At 41.9% G+C, this 20,232-nt stretch overlaps 1 protein-coding gene across 3 annotated transcripts in view; it reads right to left on the bottom strand.

Moving 5' to 3' along the window:
- BCLAF3 (BCLAF1 and THRAP3 family member 3) overlaps positions 1-20,232 on the bottom strand; it is a 134,147-nt gene that overhangs the window by 39,739 nt on the left and 74,176 nt on the right. For all 3 annotated transcript variants that reach the window (XM_073565872.1, XM_073565871.1, XM_073565870.1), the window contains exons 3-9: positions 17,246-17,404; positions 11,080-11,135; positions 9,898-10,452; positions 7,290-7,940; positions 4,772-4,879; positions 2,556-2,728; positions 774-888 (exon numbers count right to left, since the gene is read on the bottom strand). In XM_073565872.1, the coding sequence (XP_073421973.1) occupies positions 774-888; positions 2,556-2,728; positions 4,772-4,879; positions 7,290-7,940; positions 9,898-10,452; positions 11,080-11,120 (1,643 nt within the window). In that variant the 5' untranslated portion in view covers positions 11,121-11,135; positions 17,246-17,404. The remainder of the gene's footprint in view (positions 1-773; positions 889-2,555; positions 2,729-4,771; positions 4,880-7,289; positions 7,941-9,897; positions 10,453-11,079; positions 11,136-17,245; positions 17,405-20,232) is intronic.

Genomic DNA, 20,232 nt, shown 5'->3' with positions numbered 1-20,232 from the left:
GGTTAGACTGAGACCTGGAGAGGCGTACAAGCCACAGTATCTTGCACCCACTGTGAAATTTGTTGGAGGATCGGTGATGATCCGGGAATGCTTCAGCAAGGCTGGAATTGGGCAGGTTAATCCTTGCGAAGGACGTATGAATCAAGCCGCATACAAGGTTATCCTGGAAAAATTTTGGTTAATGTACAAAATATTGATTTTTGAACTCTTCCTGAGTTAAAACATTAGTATTGTTGTTTCTAAATGATTATGAACTTGCTTTCTTAGCATTATTTGAGATCTGCAAGCACTGCATTTTTTTGTTATTCTGACCAATTCTCATTTTCTGAAAACAAATACAAAATTTAGTGCTTGGAAATTCGGAGACATGTCAGTAGTTTCTAGAATAAAAGAGCATTTTACATTTTATTCAAAAATGTACCTATAAAGAGAAAAATCATAAACTGAAAATTTTGCAGTGGTCTCTTAATTTCTGCCAGAGCTGTATATGAAAGGGTAAAACATTGTCTCTCCACCCCCCTTACACAATGTCTTTCCAAAGTACAATAAACTTTGTTCAAGACTAATACACAGTCCTATGTAGCTAAAAAAAAGAACAACTAACGTCCGATTTAATTCTTATTGCAAAACCAATGTTGGGCTCAGCCAAAACTGTCTATATAGAGAATAGGAACAAGAGGAGGCGGACTGAGGCTGAGAAGGCATGAAGTATCTCAGTGTTGCATTAACATGCTGCCTGCCATCAGGACACAAGTGCAGTCACATCGGTTCACCTGTGAATCTCCGGATTGGGCTGTGCTGTAGGGTTCTTCTTTACATTATTGCTCTCAGATTGCAGCTTGGAAAAACGTTCATGGAGCGACATTTCCGGAGACTTGAAATGGTTCGCTGTAAAGAAAGAACAAAATATCTAAATCAATTTGTATGACAGACAAAAAATACAGATGACCGGAGTATAGGCAGTGATCTAACTACAGCACACGCACTTTATGGAATCGAACTGCGACACCCAATACCAATACTACTGAAAGAATTTTCATTTTCTTCCATAAACGATACAGGATCAGGTTAATACAGTGAAAGAAATATAAATAAAAAATAACGTCAGTGTACGCAAACAAGTGCAAGCAAAATACTGAATACTGACTGACAAGGTGTTAAAGTGGTTGCCTCATTTTAAAGGGAATCAGTCAGCAGTCTTCTGCTATGTAATCTGAGAAGAGCATAAGGTTTGGGCTGTGACAGTAATGTGTCATTTGTTCGGTTGTGTGCTGTTGTTGCAATACAATGAGCGTTTTATCAGCAGGAGATTATGACTGCAGTACTAGCTGCCCACACGCATACTGGTCCAAACACCCCCCATCACTGATTAGCAGCTGAAGGACAAAAGACAATGCACATAGAGAGCTGTGGTGTGTTTGGGGGGTTAGCTTTCTGAGCTCTGCTACATCTAAAAACTTTTATTGCACCCAATAAACTAAGTGATAAATCGCTGGAATCAGGGTCTCTTTCTCTACATTATGTAGTAAAAACATGGTGACAGATTCCCTTCAGTAAATAGGTAAAACTGTAAAGTGCTTGTAAACCAAACATTACAATTTACCTAATATTAAAAATGTCCCCAATTATCAAGAACAGGGATTTTGAATTCTGTATTGTACAGCTCACTGATAAAATTACCTGCCATAAAAGAGACAAGAGCCTTTTGCTATAAAGCTTGTAAAAAAAGCTGCTCGGAAGCCGGTCGGTTCATTACGTCCTAACAGCCTCAGTCCCCCTGTGCTTCTACCAGGCTGCCACCAGAGTCGTAGCCCGCAGAGAGCAGGCCACCAGCTCAGCCAGGCCGCCGACACCAGCTGTCATCTTCAGCGCAGTGCCCTCCGTCAAGTAGGTAAACTATATATACTACTACATTTCAACCCCGCTGATCGGCTGCTGCGTCATGGCCTGTAAACCCCACATGCCACCAATCACTGGCCTCAGAAGTCTCGTGACATATACTGTGATTCATGGCAGTAGCATGCCTGTAAGCAACTCTTTAATTTACTTGGACAACCCCTTCTAATTCCTCATGTTTGCCCCCGTTAAAATAAAACACCTATGCACACCTTTTGTGCCGGTTCATGTGAGGTTGTTATGACACGTGAGCCTTGTACCCAATCAGTGCTGACCCCACGTTCAGACGTATAAGTGATCAGCAGGAAGCCATGGCTGGGGCCGACCGCTCACTTCCACTTGATTATTTATATGTCCGGGGCCAGTGACGCCACTGATTGGGCACAGGACTCGCGGGATTTAACCGCATCACATGAGCACTGGGAAAACGAGTGCTGAGATCGCTGGAACGGGAGGTGAGCGTAGATGTCTTTATTTTATCGAGGGTAAACTAGTGTTCTAGTAGTTGACAACCCCTTTAAGAATCATTTTCCACATAGCAGTAACAAGCATTAGGACCACACTAGAGACAATATTACACTGCCCAGACCACTTCATTTCAATATACAACCAAAGAACAATATGTCCTAATATACCAGTAATTTACCATTTCATCTCACCTTTCACTTCATGGATGATGGTGATGATTTCCTGAGTAAATTCAGACTTTGGAGCATCATTTTCCCCATGCTTGGAAGAACTTAGATGGTCAAACACAGGGTGAAATGCGTCCTTTCCACGTACAGATACCAGGTCTTCAGACATCTGCCTCTCATTGGAAGTGGTATTGTTCCTGCAATGGTTAAAGCAGTCTTACTTTGTATGTCCAGCAAAGATACAAAAAATACCCCAAAAATTCCAAGAAGTGGTTGTCATTTGTGCTGAATGGTTTTCAGTGTCCAGATATTTCCAGCAGCCTGCGCACAAAGCTTCTGGTCCTTCTTCTTGTGGCCTTAAGGCCCCGTCACACATAGCGACTCACCAGCGATCCCGACAACGATATCAACTTGCGTCGCTGTGTACGTTAGTTACCAGCGCGCTGATGCAGGGAGCTGGTAACCAAGGTACACATCGGGTTTCTAAGCGGCGCGTGTCAATTAGAAACCCGATGTGTACCTTGGTTACCAGCGCGCTGGTCGTTGCTCTCCCGCCTGTCACACGCAGCGATGCGTGCTGGCCAGCGGGAGACCAACGACCCAAAAAAAGTCCTGACCTTTCAGGAACGATCAGCGATACCCGGCAGGGGGGCCGGTCGCTGATAGCTGTCACACACAGCGATCTCGCTGATGAGATTGCTGTTGCATCACAAAACTTGTGACTCAGCAGCGATTTCGCTAGCGAGATCGCTATGTGTGACGGTGGCTTAAGTGACAGCTTTCTCTATATTATTATTTGTACAGTCAAGGCTGTCAATCTCTGAGTTGAACTGTCTACTGGCCTCTTAATTAAAGAAGCAGAAGTGATTTAAATGATCGCTGTGTGTGACGGAGGCTTTACTCGTTTGTGTCACAGAATGCAGACTCTGCATACAGAGAGTGGTGTAACTGAAGCAAACAATTGGAATGGCCCCTAAAAATCAAATCCCATAAGACTTGGTTTGCAATGGTCTTTTTAAAGTCCAACGCCAAGTCTTGTCTTTTTTCCTCTCTATCCTGTTCCCTTTATTTTGTTGTTTCGTGATTTCCTATGATCTAACGCAGTGAAAAAGAGAGCGGTGTAGGAGGCGGTCATAATAAGTACCATAAGTGATTTTTTGGGTTTGCGGAGTTGTCAGTCTCACTGTATTATACGTTGTAGTTAAATGCTCGCATATCGAAATAAAGTCAAATTTTAGGGCCATGTACTTATTTTTCCCTGTTACACTATTATGTTGATCAGATGTATGTGCATAGTGCTCAGCAGAAATAAGTACACCCCCTTTGAAAAGTAAGATTTGATACAATATTTCACTGGGTACAAGAACAATTTCCAGTTTAGTTCTAAATTAGTTCATGCAAAATTGAACACACCCCTCATCAAAACCTACTACATCTAGTATTTTGTAAGACCTCCATGATTTCTAAGAACAGCACCAAGAATTCACAGAGGTGCTGCTCTATATGGAAATCACTCCGTGTCCATGGTATGCTGAGCACTGCATATACGGGTGTGTATGTACACTTTTTCTGACTACACTTAATGGTGCAATGTAAATTGTTATTATTTATTATGCCTTCAGGTTTGTTGTCTTGATTGTATTTGTATTTCTACTTTTCAGTGTATAATGGTTCCTTAAACACTTTGAAATATAAAAAGCCTCATGTATATGTATAAATACATGTGTGGTCAATACAAAAGGACCGGCGCATATCTTATTCCTTACAAAGACCACTCTAAGGATCGGGGGCATTCATTTCGGGAGGAAGAAAGGCGATTCCGATGCTAAATAGGAAAGGGTTCTTTACAGTTAGAGCAGTCAGACTGTGGAATGCCGACCACAAGATGTAGTAATGGCAGACACTAAAACAGCTGTTAAAGGGTTGGACGATTCCCTCGATACACATAACATTGTGGGTTATAGATAATTTAATGACAAAGTGTATAATTGGTGGAGAAAGGTTGAACTTGATGGACCCAAGTCTTTTTTTAAACCTATGTAACAATGTTCGGCTATATTCACACCTGTGCTTATACTTATCACACAACAGCCACCAACCATGCCCAACCAAATGCATTAACAAATAATCCACTGAGCTTGTCAGGTCTCTGCTATTGGTCTCAGTCACATAACCTCCATCCTTCCCACCCCAAATAGAAAAACACATTTTGCAGGCTCCAGCACATTTTAATAGAGCACCTTCTAAGAACGTCATTTTCTGTTCTCTTTTGTTCGTAATTCTTCCCTTGGGGTACGTGAGACTTTGGCTGAATATCCTTGGAGATATTCCAGTGTTCACTGGGTTGCCTAGCCAAGAACAATTTAGGGAGTTACTTCATTCATACTCCATATATGCAGAGATAAATTTACGTAAATCATAGCATATTTTACACATGGACTGGATAAGTTGTACAGAATTTAGGGGTGCAAGTTGTGAAAGTCTTATGCATCTTTACAATACTTAAAGGGAATCTGTTACCAGGTTTTTGCTACCCCATTTAAGAGCATCATACTGTAGTGGCAAAACCTCCAATTCCAGCGATGTGTCACTTTGTTGGGCTGCGTGCTTTAGGTTTGATAAATATCACTTTTATCTGCTGCAGATCTAGCAGCTCTCTGAATCCTAAGCTCTGTATAACCCCGCCCACACCACTGATTGGTAGTGTTCTGTGTACACGATGCATAAGCAGAAAGCTGCCAATTAGCGATGAGGGCGGAGTTATACAGAACTCATGAATATGGAGGACTATCTGGCAACAGTCCTCTAGTGATAATCTCCAACTGATAAAATTGATTTATCAAAACTACAGCAAGCAGCCCAGTAAGTGACACATTGATGGAATCAGAATCTCGGTGTCTACATTACGATGCTCTAAGAGTAGGGGCAAAAACTTTGGGACTAAATAAAATTAGCAAAATTAGTCATTACAAGAAAATGCTACAAAATTTACAAGACAAATATAGATGATGCAAAACAAATTAAAATGACAGGGGTATTCTCAGAATTGAAAGTTAGGATAGGCGTTCACTTACTGATTGCTGGGGAGTCTGGGGAGACCCTCAGTGATCGTAAGAACGGGGCTTGGAGAGTCACTTGTAGATCTCGAGAAAGTAGAGCACAGCACTTTGCCATTTGCGTTGGTCCCACGGACAATGAATGAAATGGAGGTGGAGTGTGCATGTATGCTCCCATTCAAGACGCGACTCTGCAAAGCTCTGCTCTCAGGATAGCTGGGGTCCGACCTCTGGGAGTACGTTATCCGTCATACAATGATTAAGGGATAGCTTTCAATTCTGGCAATACCACTTTTCAATGATAATAGAACCTTAATTTCAAGAAGACAAACATTTTGATGCAAGACAGAACCATCCCCTTACCTGTTCAATAATTCTTGCTCTTTCAGGTCATAAACAGGATCCACATTGTTGCTGTAAATCTACATAGCAATATATGATGCCACCCAATCATCAAACACTATATAAACTCTGATTTCGGCAGTGGAGTCATTTGCATATTATATTATCCTGTGCTATCATAGATTTGTGAGGCGAGAAAAATTTCATGCGACTTTACATATTATTGTGTTTTTAGTAGTAGCTGACTTCAATGATAAGTATATTATGGCCAGGTGGACCTTGGGGTTGGGAATTCTCTGTATTTTCATTGTAAATTTCTTTCATGTTTTACCAGACGACAAAAGATATGTCGGAGAACAAAGTCCACATGGTTAGGATTTGCTCCAGGTTAGGTATGAAAATGGGTCATTAAAATGTAGGACAATCGTTGTTTTAACTCATTCAGCCATGTAACTGTATGGGGAAAATGGATAGGCAAGTATTCTGTCCGTGCAAATTCAGCATATACGTTTCATGGCCCTTTTTCAGCTGTATTCGGTGATGATCATCACTATTCGTATTCAAGACCTAAATCCTGTATATAATGATGATCAAAGTATAAAACATGAATTTCCTAATAACGTAGTTAGCACCCATTACGCAGAATGTCAGTCGATGGACGCCGCCAAGGAAAAAAAAAAAATCACTTAATTAGGTTCGATTTGACTATTTTGGAGTTTGCAGCTTGTTTGTTGTTTTAATAATGTCTCCTGAAGTTTCACATAACATACACATTATTATGATTGACAGAGGCTACAATTTTCTTTCCAGTAAAGTTGGTCCCATGGAAACTTTCGGAAATGTGTCCCCCCTCGCTTTCTTTAGGGAATTAAATCAACATTTATTCAATCATCAAATGTTCCAACTCGTTTCCAAATATTAATTGGTGAGTGAAGTCACTGGGAGCATAAGCCACTCTGCGAAAAATATTAGGCTTGGAAGGATAATGTTCATATGATCCTCATGAATGTCATGTATTAAGGGAGCGTGACCATTTAGGAAAATATTTTGCTGTTCCCGATTTCTATATCTTTTACGCTTCTTTATTTTTTTGCACTTGTTGTAGTCTTCTAGGCTTACGATGAGCTTTCTTCTATTAGTAAATTAAGAGTGCTTACTAGTCAACTAGGCTTCTTCTGCAATTCCACCCCAGAGATTTTATTCCATTCACGCGTGAAAATTTCAAGATCTTTCAAGCAAACTTCTAGACGTGTCATCCTCTTGTTTCCACAGATGAAAGAAGCATGAACTTTTACCTCGCTCTCACAGAAAACCCAAGGAAAAAAAAAAAATTAATTAGCAGATTAATTAAAAATAATACCTATACTTATCCACAGATTTCTTCAAATCCAATTTAACCATGATGGATTCCTTTTCAGAACTAATCTTCGATATTACGGTTGGCTCAGAAGATTTTGGATTATGGTTATCCAAGTGGCGTTCAGTACTTGATTCCATCCTGTATTCGGCTTTCCTTCCAGTTTCCTTGTGCTTATGATTTGGGTGGTGTTTGCTATCTGTTTTGAACATGTCCCTATCGGGAGCCTTTCTTTCACTGTATTTAGTAGACTGTTCTGGTGGTCTTTCAGAGAATTTCTCCCTTTCTCGGTTACTTGTATTTGATCTGTTGTGTTGAGACGTTCTGGTGGGAAAGTTTTTCTTGTCTTCATAACAGTTGTGTCTCTCAGCACGGTCATTTGATAAATCTAACTCGCCGTGTACATACGATGGAGACCTGTGACTATAGTCATATTCTATCTTGGTAAGTTCTCCCGAATTTGTCTGGTATACAACAGGGCTGGGATCTCTGAGATCTGTGTCTTTTGACCAATTCTTTTCATGATATGGCCGTGACACATGATCATCATTCCAGTGAGAATGTCGATGTGGTGGCCGGTAATCATGTTTATCTGGATCTCTACTTCTCTTGGAAAATGGCTCATGTTCTATGAAATCATGATCCTCAGGATGCCTGTTGACATAAATAATTATTACCTTAGAGTGGAAATAAAAGCAGACCAGAAATGCAACATATGAGCACACCAGATATCATGATGCCGTGGAGCCATGAAGCAAGCAGGAGGGCAGCACCGCAAGAAGATGCCGGACCCGCGACACCCATCGCATTGGACCTCCCCCCAGGTGAGAATAATAAAAGCTATTTTTCTTATCTTTCAGGTTGGATTGGGGGCTTATCTACAGCATTATAGAATGCTGTAGGGAAGCCCTGAAAGGCGTTGGCCGTATCTTATAGAATGCTGTAGATAAGCCCTGAAAGGCAGTGGCCGCATCTTACATCGGCCAAACCTGATGACAGGTTCGCTTTAAAGGGAAATTAACACACTGAACATATTTGCCTAATCTGCCAGCAGAATGCTTTAGAGGAGAAGGCTCTAGTTTTGGGAAAAAGGTTCAAAATAACTTGTATTTTATTCATTTAAATCACTTCTGCTTCTTTAATTAAGAGGCCAGTAGACAGTTCAACTCAGAGATTGACAGCCTTGACTGTACAAATAATAATATAGAGAAAGCTGTCACTTAAGCCACCGTCACACATAGCGATCTCGCTAGCGAAATCGCTGCTGAGTCACAAGTTTTCTGACGCAACAGTGATCTCACCAGCGAGATCGCTGTGTGTGACACTTACCAGCGACTGGCCCCCCTGCCGGGTATCGCTGATCGTCCTGGAATGGCCAGGACATTTTTTTGATCTCTGGTCTCCCGCTGGCCAGCACGCATCGCTGCGGGAGACCAGCGATCAGGAGCTGGTAACTAAGGTAAACGTTGGGTTTCTAAGCGGAGCGCAGCGCTTAGAAACCCGATGTGTACCTTAGTTGCCAGCGCGCTGGTGCAGGGAGCTGGTAACCAAGGTACACATCGGGTTTCTAAGTGCCGCGCGCTGCTTAGAAACCCGATGTGTACCTTGGCTACCAGCTCCCTGCACCAGCGCACTGGTAACTAAGGTACACAGTGGGTAACTAAGCGACGCGCGTCGCTTGTTACCCTCCTGTCGCTGGTGCTGATCGCTGGTGAAGCTGCCTGTTTGGCAGCTCACCAGCGATCATGTAGCGACACACCAGCGATCCTGACAAGGTCATATCGTCGGGATCGCTGGTGCGTCGCTATGTGTGACGGGGCCCTAAGAAGAACACCCTACTGGACTTCTAAGCATAGAATGACAAAGGTTCTAAATCAATGAAATACAAGTAATACGGCAAACAAAAACAATTAAAAATAAATCTTGGTCTAATTTATAATGTGCTCGGAGTATGTGCCAGGAAAGATCCCAGCACATATAGACATCTTATATGTATAGCCCTGTTCACCAGACAGTGGTCAAAAGAGAGAATTCTTTTAGTTTCTAATGGGATGCAGGTATAATTTTGCATGGAATTATGTAATCTACTGTACATTCGCATTCAGTTGTGTCCCACATAAATGCATTTTTTCTGTTTCCATGGGCTCAATAACTATACAGTTACCTTATTTTTTGGACTATAAGATACATTGGGCCATAAGATGCATCCCGAATTTTCATAAGAAAAATGGGGGAAAAAAATTAATGTGTCAAATGGGGGCCCAACTTACAGTCCGAATTCACCAAATTCAGCTTACCCTTTGGGGGGGGAGAAGGAATCGATAGTGCTAGTGGAGCGGGGTCAAAGGGGGTGTTCGGTGGTGGCGATGCATACATAGATTGAGATGGGAAGTGCGGGGGCTCCGGGCTTTCACTGTCATAAAATGTCGACGGAGCCAACAAGCCACTGCAGCGTCGGAGTCCTGCCGCCACCACACCCTTGGTAAGTACATTCTGACTATAAGACGCACCCTCTCCCCCCCAAATTTAGGGGGGGGGGGGGGTCTTATAGTCCGAAAAATACAGTACATATGATGGGAGATCAATGAGGGTAGTCATAAATAGCACCTACCTCTTGTGAGACAAATTTCGATCCATAAATTCTTCAGCTCTCCTGCCAGGTGGTGGTAAATATGAACCTGAATGATCTTGATTCCATTGATCATTATTGTCATGCCAATCCCACTCAGGTTCTCTGTGGTGAGACCGGTGAGAAGTATCTTCTCGTCTTGAAGGTTTAAACCCATTTGTTTCAGGATGCACATTCAGTTCTTGGTTTCTCTGGTGATAATCTCGGTGATCACGGGGGCCATGCCTATTATGATCCTCAGGATATTTAGCTGGAAATCTCCTATTGCCGTCTCCGCGCCTATCTGGAGAATGGACTCTTTTAAGTCGATTGGAAGATTCAAAGGGAGATTTCCTTAAGTCTGTAGGAAGTGAATCTGGCTCATAATTTTTATCATTGAAGCGTTTATATGGAGGCATCCTTGAATGGCTTTGTCCACGCCTTTCTTCTTCCCAGTGTATGGGTCTTCTGGGGTCTCTATGGAACCCTTCACCATCTTGGTAATGCTCTTGAAAGTGTCTGTGTCTATCATGCTCCGGACTTCTGTATAGGGGAGGTCTACATAAACACAATGAAGTACAAAAAGATATGTGGTTTGAGATCATACAAAAGGTACCTTAATCCTAAAGGGATTGCCACAACTGATTTTTTTTTCAATAACAAATCCCCTTCTTTAAATGCTATATGTGTCCCCCATTGGTCTTTATGCTTCCAGTTTGGTCTAGATTATCAAGTGACTGCTGTAGGCAATCGCTGCCCTCAATGGTGAGCAAAACATCACTAAGTGACTGCCTGCAGTGGCCACATGTCTACCTGAACTGAGCAAAAGTATGGCGATCAGTGGCTTTTACAAAACCCCATCCACACTGCTGAAAAAAAATTTATACAGATTTTAGGGTACCCTGCATGATTTTCGAATTTCCAAATTGCTAGTGCCAGACTTTTACTATGGATTTTGGAATTAAATCCACAGCAGGATCTGATTATAACACAGTTTTGCAGAGGAGTCACCGATGATTTTCAACTATCTATTGCCTACAGTATTTACCATATGTAAAGCTCATCTAAAGGGTCAACTTTCTTGCATTACACCAGTGATAAATCTTAATAAAAATCCACAAATTCTTACTGGCCCATGGTAAATTTTCACAAGGCATATTAGGACTAGGAGTAAGATATACTAACCTTGATTTCCACCTGGGTGACCGTGAGCGTGACTTTGGCATACTTTATACGGTGGCCTTTAAAGTAAGAAAGTAAGAAATTATTATAATACATATTTGCATCCTAAAGATGAGTTAAAGGGAATCTCTGAATTTTCTGAGGCCTCAGAAACCGCCCTCTGCTACATGAGCGACTCAGGATATGTCAGAAAATGTACAAACATGGCAATTATATTTCTTGTGTAATTTACAGATTCATTTCTAAATCTAGTGTTAATTTAAAGAGCTGGACAACCTTTACAATGGCTAACTGAAACGATAATGACAAACTGCAAGATTTCAAGACTACTCAGGAATGTTCTTCGGGTATATTTTAAACCAAAATCTAGAGGGCAAGACATTAATGACAAAAGGACAAAAAATAGCAATGCCAATAAGACAAGTGATGCAAGCAGAACCAATCACACGAGTAGACGAGTAAAAAGTTGAAACACTTCATAAATCTAGAATGTGAAAGTTTTAGGTCTTCTATAATCTCTTTCATTGTTGTACTACCCCACTAAGTTTGAGGGGCATAATCATTCAACAAGAATGCCAGAAATCGACTCATTCATTCTTGTTCTGAGTATGTCAAATGTTGATCTGTCCTTTCATATTTGATGAAGATGGGAGTTCATTCTTGCTGCAAGCTTCTTTTTAGTTGGAACTACAAGGAACCCAAGTAGGACATTTTGTACATCCAATTAAGGTGAAGCTACCTGGGTTCTGTAAATCCTGATATGCCTTGGCAAATCACAATTGGTCAATACATATGGATAGATTTTACATTGCTTAGGGTGGGAGTTCCGATTGTTGTTGGAGATCTCAACATCATAGAACTTCAAATTAACTAGAAATTTCAAAGCTCAGTGAGACAGGAGGTATGGGAAATACACTCACTGGCCACTTTATTAGGTACACCTGTCCAACTGTGTGTTAAGACTTAATTTCTAATCAGCCAATCACATGGCGGCAACTCAGTGCATTTAGGCATGTAGACATGGTCAAGACAATCTCCTGCAGTTCAAACAGAGCATCAGTATGGGGAAGAAAGGTGATTTGAGTGCCTTTGAACGTGGCATGATTGTTGGTGCCAGAAGGGCTGGTCTGAGAATTTCAGAAACTGCTGATCTACTGGGATTTTCACGCACAACCATCTCTAGGGTTTACAGAGAATGGTCCGAAAAAGAAAAAAAATCCAGTGAGCGGCAGTTCTGTGGCCGGAAATGCCATGTTGATGCCAGAGGTCAGAGGAGAATGGGCAGACTGGTTCGAGCTGATAGAAAGGCAACAGTGACTCAAATTGCCACCCGTTACAACCAAGGTAGGCAGAAGAGCATCTCTGAACGCACAGTGCGTCGAACTTTGAGGCAGATGGGCTACAGCAGCAGAAGACCACACTGGGTACCACTCCTCTCAGCTAAGAACAGGAAACTGAGGCTACAATTTGCACAAGCTCATCGAAATTGGACAGTAGAAGATTGGAAAAACGTTGCCTGGTCTGATGAGTCTCGATTTCTGCTGCGACATTCGGATGGTAGGGTCAGAATTTGGCGTAAACAACATGAAAGCATGGATCCATCCTGCCTTGTATCAACGGTTCAGGCTGGTGGCGGTGGTGTCATGGTGTGGGGAATTTTTTCTGGGCACTCTTTGGGCCCCTTGGTACCAATTGAGCATCGTTGCAACGCCACAGCCTACCTGAGTATTGTTGCTGACCATGTCCATCCCTTTATGACCACAATGTACCCAACATCTGATGGCTACTTTTAGCAGGATAATGCGCCATGTCATAAAGCTCGAATCATCTCAGATTGGTTTCTTGAACATGACAATGAGTTTACTGTACTCAAATGGCCTCCTCAGTCACCAGATCTCAATCCAATAGAGCATCTTTGGGATGTGGTGGAACGGGAGATTCGCATCAGGGATGTGCAGCCGACAAATCTGCGCCAACTGTGTGATGCCATCATGTCAATATGGTCCAAAATCTCTGAGGAATGCTTCCAGCACCTTGTTGAATCTCTGCCACGAAGAATTGAGGCAGTTCTGAAGGCAAAAGGGGGTCCAACCCCTTACTAGCATGGTGTACCTAATAAAGTGGCCAGTGAGTGTACAATCTCATGGCAACTTTGACAAACTCGCAGCAGGAATGAAAGTGTTACATTTTGAGATGTTATCCTTTAGACCGGGTCATATGTCCTTATCCAGCCAAATCAGACCTCTTGCTTTGCACTGGTAAGGGGAAAGCACCAGGGAACATGTGCCTGCTAGTGATGAGCGAATATACTCGTTGCTCGGGTGACCGCCGAGTATTCTGGCGTCCTTGGAGATTTTACTTTTTGTTGATGCAGCTGCATGATTTGCGGCTGCTAGACAGCCTGAATACATGTGGGGATTCCTAAACAAACAGGCATTCCTCACATGTATTCAGGCTGTGTAGCAGCCGCAAATCATGCAGCTGCCTCGACAAACTAAATTTCCGAGCACGCCAAAATACTCGGAGGACACCCAATCATGCTTGGGAAAACCCGCTATCACTTGCCTGCAAACAGTGTCTGGTTTGGTTTTAATTCTAATTCATGTGTTAAGGATCATATAATGCCATGATAATGACTTTTAGGATTATTATTATTATTATTTATTGTTCTAGCGCCATTTATTCCATGGCACTTTACATGTGAGGAGCGGTATACATAAAAACAAGTACAATAATCTTAAACAATACAAGTCATAACTGGTACAGGAGGAGAGAGGAACCCTGCCCGCGAGGGCTCACAATCTTCAAGGGATGGGTGATAATACAGTAGGCGAGGGTAGAGCTGGTCGTGCAGCGGTTTGGTCGATCGGTGGTTACTGCAGGTTATAGGCTTGTCGGAAGAGGTGGGTCTTCAGGCTCTTTTTGAAGGTTTCGATGGTAGGTGAGAGTCTGATATGTTGTGGTAGAGAGTTCCAGAGTAGGGGTGATGCGCGAGAGAAATCTTGTATGCGATTGTGGGAAGAGGAGATAAGACGGGAGTAGAGAAGGAGATCTTGTGAGGATCGGAGGTTGCGTGCAGTAAAGTACCGGGAGACGAGGTCACAGATGTATGGAGGAGACAAGTTGTGGATGGCTTTGTATGTCATGGTTAGGGTTTTGAAATGGAGTCTCTGGGCAATTGGGAGCCAGTGAAGGGATTGACAGAGGGGAGAAGCTGGGGAATAGCGGGGGGACAGGTGGATTAGTCGGGCAGCAGAGTTTAGAATAGATTGGAGGGGTGCGAGAGTGTTTGAGGGGAGGCCACAGAGCATGAGGTTGCAGTAGTCAAGGCGAGAGATGATGAGGGCATGGACTAGGGTTTTTGCAGATTCTTGGGTGAGGAATGAACGGATGCGTGAAATATTTTTGAGTTGAAGTCGGCAGGAAGTGGAAAGGGTTTGGATATGTGGTTTGAAGGAGAGATCAGCGTCAAGGATTACTCCGAGGCAGCGAGCTTGTGGGACTGGGGAGAGTGGGCAGTCATTTACTGTAATTGATAGGTTCGTAGGGGGGGTCACGTGAGATGGGGGAAAGATGATGAATTCTGTTTTGTCCATGTTGAGTTTCAGATATCTAGTGGAGAAGAAGGATGAAATAGTGGACAGACATTGAGGGATTCTGGTTAGTAGGGAGGTGATATCTGGTCATCAGGATATCAGGATTGCCATACCCGATAAGTGGTACTAGAGTTATATTCCTCTTCCACTCTGAATGCAAAAATTAACATATTAAAATTCCCATAAGAGCATTGCATGGCCTATAAGTCCCAGTACGCCGGCTTGACGCTCCACAAGGAGAGCCGTTACACATGGATTTATGTCATTCTACAATAACGATTGTGCTGCTTAGAACTTGAGAGGGCATCTCAAGCATGGACAAGGTCTCAATCAGTGAACTATAAAAATTTCACACTCCTTATTTATGAACCCAAACAACAATTTACAACCACAAGAGTTTATTCCTGTACATATACTCAAGGGTCTGCTTTACATCACTTGTCTTATTCACTGTACTATCCTTAAGATCCATATGTGTATAAATATAGGACTCCAGATATTGTGTTAAATCAAGTCTGATGAAAAGACCCAAGTAATTTTTACTCTTCAGTTTTTATTGTTGTACTTTAATTTTTGTATTTTTTCCAAAAGCCACAATTTTTTTTATTTTTTTATAATTTTTACACTGACAATCATACAGTGCCTACAAGTAGTATTCAACCCCCTGCAGATTTAGCAGGTTTAATAAGATGCAAATAAGTTAGAGCCTTCAAACTTCACACAAGAGCAGGATTTATTAACAGATGCATAAATCTTACAAACCAAAAAGTTATGTTGCTCAGTTAAATTTTAATCAATTTTAAACATAAAAGTGTGGGTCAATTATTATTCAACCCCTAGGTTTAATATTTTGTGGAATAACCCTTGTTTGCAATTACAGCTAATAATCATCTTTTATAATACCTGATCAGGCCGGCACAAGTCTCTGGAGTTATCTTGGCCCACTCCTCCATGCAGATCTTCTCCAAGTTATCTAGGTTCTTTGGGTGTCTCATGTGGACTTTAATCTTGAGCTCCTTCCACAAGTTTTCAATTGGGTTAAGGTCAGGAGACTGACTAGGCCACTCCAACACCTTGATTTTTTGCCTCTTGAACCAGGCCATGGTTTTCTTGGCTGTGTGCTTTGGGTCATTGTCTTGTTGGAAGATGAAATGACGACCCATCTTAAGATCCTTGATGGAGGAGCGGAGGTTCTTGGCCAAAATCTCCAGGTAGGCCGTGCTATCCATCTTCCCATGGATGAGGACCAGATGGCCAGGCCCCTTGGCTGAGAAACAGCCCCACAGCATGATGCTGCCACCACCATGCTTGACTGTAGGGATGGTATTCTTGGGGTCGTATGCAGTGCCATCCAGTCTCCAAACGTCACGTGTGTGGTTGGCACCAAAGATCTCGATCTTGGTCTCATCAGACCAGAGAACCTTGAACCAGTCTGTCTCAGAGTCCTCCAAGTGATCATGAGCAAACTGTAGACGAGCCTTGACATGACGCTTTGAAAGTAAAGGTACCTTACGGGCTCGTCTGGAACGGAGACCATTGCGGTGGAGTATGTTACTTATGGTATTGACTGAAACCAATGTCCCCACTGCCATGAGATCTTCCCGGAGCTCCTTCCTTGTTGTCCTTGGGTTAGCCTTGACTCTTCGGACAAGCCTGGCCTCGGCACGGGAGGAAACTTTCAAAGGCGGTCCAGGCCGTGGAAGGCTAACAGTAGTTCCATAAGCCTTCCACTTCCGGATGATGCTCCCAACAGTGGAGACAGGTAGGCCCAACTCCTTGGAAAGGGTTTTGTACCCCTTGCCAGCCTTGTGACCCTCCACGATCTTCTCTCTGATGGCCTTGGAATGCTCCTTTGTCTTTCCCATGTTGACCATGTATGAGTGCTGTTCACAAGTTTGGGGAGGGTCTTAAATAGTCAGAAAAGGCTGGAAAAAGAGATAATTAATCCAAACATGTGAAGCTCATTGTTCTTTGTGCCTGAAATACTTCTTAATACTTTAGGGGAACCAAACAGAATTCTGGTGGTTTGAGGGGTTGAATAATAAATGACCCTCTGAATAAACTTTTCACAATTTAAAAAAAAAATTAAACAAAGAAATAACATTCTTTTTTGCTGCAGTGCATTTCACACTTCCAGGCTGATCTACAGTCCAAATGTCACAATGCCAAGTTAATTCCGAATGTGTAAACCTGCTAAATCTGCAGGGGGTTGAATACTACTTGTAGGCACTGTATAAGGGCTTGATTTTTTTCACACGTTGTAGCTTTGAATGAGAATCATTATGTTGGAAAAATCCAAGGAAATGTCATCAATAGGGTGTGACTGGAAAACCCTTTTAAAGCTTGTCTTCATCTTTTTAAGATGGCCGTCTAACTTATCAACTGACGACACTATTTCCATATTTTCAATAGATGCTTCCGGTCTTGTAATTTTAATGTAGCTTTCAGGCTACTGACTCACAATATTCTTTAAAAAAATGTAGACAGTCTTTTATTGCGTATATGTCCTGGTAAATAGTGAGAATGGCAAAAAACTCTGCCATATATTACTGAAATTATGTTGATTCTCTTACCTCTTCTTGCCACTTATGTGCAACTCTCAGGGTGGTCAAAATGTATTTTAAGTTTTTCAAAGTCCTTGATCCAAAGGTAGTGTGTTCATCCTTCACATTAAAGCAGTCAGTCGTTTCGAAAGACAATTCACATGGGACATTTTTTTTTTCCAATAACATCTGGAAAGATAAAAAGAAACAGCAAAACATAAAAAATACAAGAGTAATTCTCGCTTGTCAAAAAGTAAATCCTACCCTTTTATTAAACTTGCAGTCAATTTGTGGCACCATATATAAGATTCGCCATCAATCGGTCAAAGTATTGTGGCACCTAGTAGTCAGAGTCTACTGACTCGGTGTCCGCAGGCTTCTTTCACCTAGAGATTAAAATTTTAGATGCACCAAGGTTGTATTCAGAATCTGAAATGGACTGATATGGTGTTTTCACACAGATTTTTTATGTAGATTTGTCAGCAAGTAAAATCTACATGTAAAGCCAATTTTAAAAAAAATGTTTTATTTGACGGTTTCGTAAAGATACATTTTTTTGCGCATGTTTTTTTCCTCTTTTTTGAGTTTTTAATTTTAATATGGGGAATAAAAACTACATGTGAACATACGCTTCACTGCTTTTACATCTTTTCCTGAGAAATTTCTTTGGTTAGAGAAATACAATTGAAGGGCTTTTTTTTTTTTTTTTTTTTTTTTACCAAATGCATCAAGTTCACATAGACTCAATATTTGCAGCACTGACCATTATTTTTCAAGACTCCTACAATTCATCCTGACCTGCTGGATATCAACTTCTGAGACAAATGCTGACTCACAGCCCATTCACAAATTCTGTGTTTTTGTTTTGATTGAGACGATGGGAGTTTCCTGGCCATGGACCCAAAATGTCAATGCTTTATTAACAGTACCACTTAGTTTTCACTTTTGCCTTGTGACATACATGGTGCTCCATCATGCTGAAAAAAGTATAGTTCATCATCATCAAATTGCTCCTGTATCAGTGGGAGAAGCTGCTATGTAGGATGTTTAGATGCGGTACTTTATTCATGGCAGTGTTTTAAGGCAAAATCGTCACTCCCTTGCATGGAAAGTAACCCCACACATCAGGCCTCATGTTACGCCACAATTTGGAAACTTTTCAAATACTTATTAAGGCTATGGGCCCACGTAGCATTTTAAAACGCACACTAAAAACCGGACTCCTTCCCAGAAATCGCGTTTTTTCCCCGCGCGATTTCACCGCGATTCTGTTCGCGATTTTCTCAAGCACTTTCCAAGCGATTTGAAGCATCGCTTGGAAAGTGATTGACAGGTTGGTCAAACTCGTCTAACATAGTGTTTGACAAGTGTGACCAGGTTTTTACTATTGAGGCCGCCCATGCGGCATCAATAGTAAAAGATAAAATGATAAAAAAATTAAAAAAATCGGTGTATATTTACCTTCCGGCGTCCCGCGCTGCATTCCCGGGCCTCAGCGTTCCCAGTAATGCCTGCCGAGACCTGTGATGACGTTGGTCTCACGTTACTATTGCGATATCGCGAGACCGCTAGAGTCACACGAGACTACGTTATCTCAGGACCTTGCCGCAAGGCATTACTGGGAACGCTTAGGCCGGAAATGCAGCGCGGGACGCCGAAAGGTAAATATACCCCGATTTTTTATTTTTTATTCTTTTTTTACAGGGGTATGATACCCAGGGCCTGGAGGAAAGTCTCCTCTCCTCCACACCGTGGGTACCAACCGCACATGAGACGCTTAACTTCCCGCATGGTGGGCATAGCCACATGCGGGAAGTAAGCGATTCTCATGCATTCCTATGGGTGCGGAATCGCGGCAATTCTTTGCGATTCCGCACAAAAGAATGACCATGCCGCGATTTTTTCCGTGATGCGATTCCGCTGCGGAAAAAAGCTCAGCATTAGCACAGCATGTGCGGAATGCCATAGGAATGCATGGGGGGGCGTTCTGTACACGATTTTTAAACGTTTTCGCTGCGTTTTCGTGCCAAAAATCGCGGCAAAAACGCTTAAAAATCGCATCGTGGGCACATAGCCTAAGACAGAATTCTGGAGTAAAAGCTTTGATGAATCAGGGCCTCAGTCTGTTCATTCTTCAGATACATAGAAATTACTAGAAGAGTAACCTTGATCAGATGGATATGTGGTAATACATCTGACACTTTACTTGTAATGTCTGGAATTACACAGACATCATAATGCAAGATCTGCTACATACAGCCAAAATGTGTGAAATTGTCTCTTTGTGCCCCCTATCTCAATTGTCCACGATCCTGATATTACAAAATATTTGATGGTAATTTTTACACAATTTCTCTATGGTAAAGTAATCCTATAAATCTTGCTATTATGGAGTACATGCTTTGACTGGATATTCAGGGGCATGTATTAGTTTGGGCATCTTTGGACAAAATTACTGTTAGTAATTTAAAGATGAAATGATCTCTAAAAAGGCCTAAAGTTAAAGATGACACGTTTTCCTTTGTATTTTAGGCAAAAAATATATATATTTCAACTTCAACTTGCTTAACTGTTCACAATAACAGTAATTATGACCAGGGGTGCCCAAACTTTTACATGCCACTGTAGCTATAATTTTTATCGTAGGTCCACTTCAACTGAGACACAAAATCTAAGAAAAAAAAAATTAAATTGAATTTTATTGCATGAAATAAGTATTTGATCACCTACCAACCAGCAAGAATTCTAGCTCTCACAGACCCGTTGGTTGCTCTTTAAGAAGCCCTCCTACTCTGCACTCATTATCTGTATAAAAGACACCTGTCTAAAAACTCAATCAATCACACAACCTCTCCACCATGGCCAAGCCCAAAGAGCTGTCTAAGGACACCAGGGACCAAATTGTAGACCTGCACAGGGCTGGGATGGGCAACAGGACAATAGAAAAGCAGCTTGGTGAGAAGGCAACAATTGTTGGCACAATTATTAGAAAACGAAAGAAACACAAGATAACTGTC

This window comes from Dendrobates tinctorius, unplaced genomic scaffold (assembly GCF_039654945.1).
Source record: "Dendrobates tinctorius isolate UK_male_01 unplaced genomic scaffold, ASM3965494v1 ptg000016l, whole genome shotgun sequence".
NCBI lineage: Eukaryota > Metazoa > Chordata > Amphibia > Anura > Dendrobatidae > Dendrobates > Dendrobates tinctorius.
This window is presented reverse-complemented; position numbering and strand designations above follow the sequence as displayed.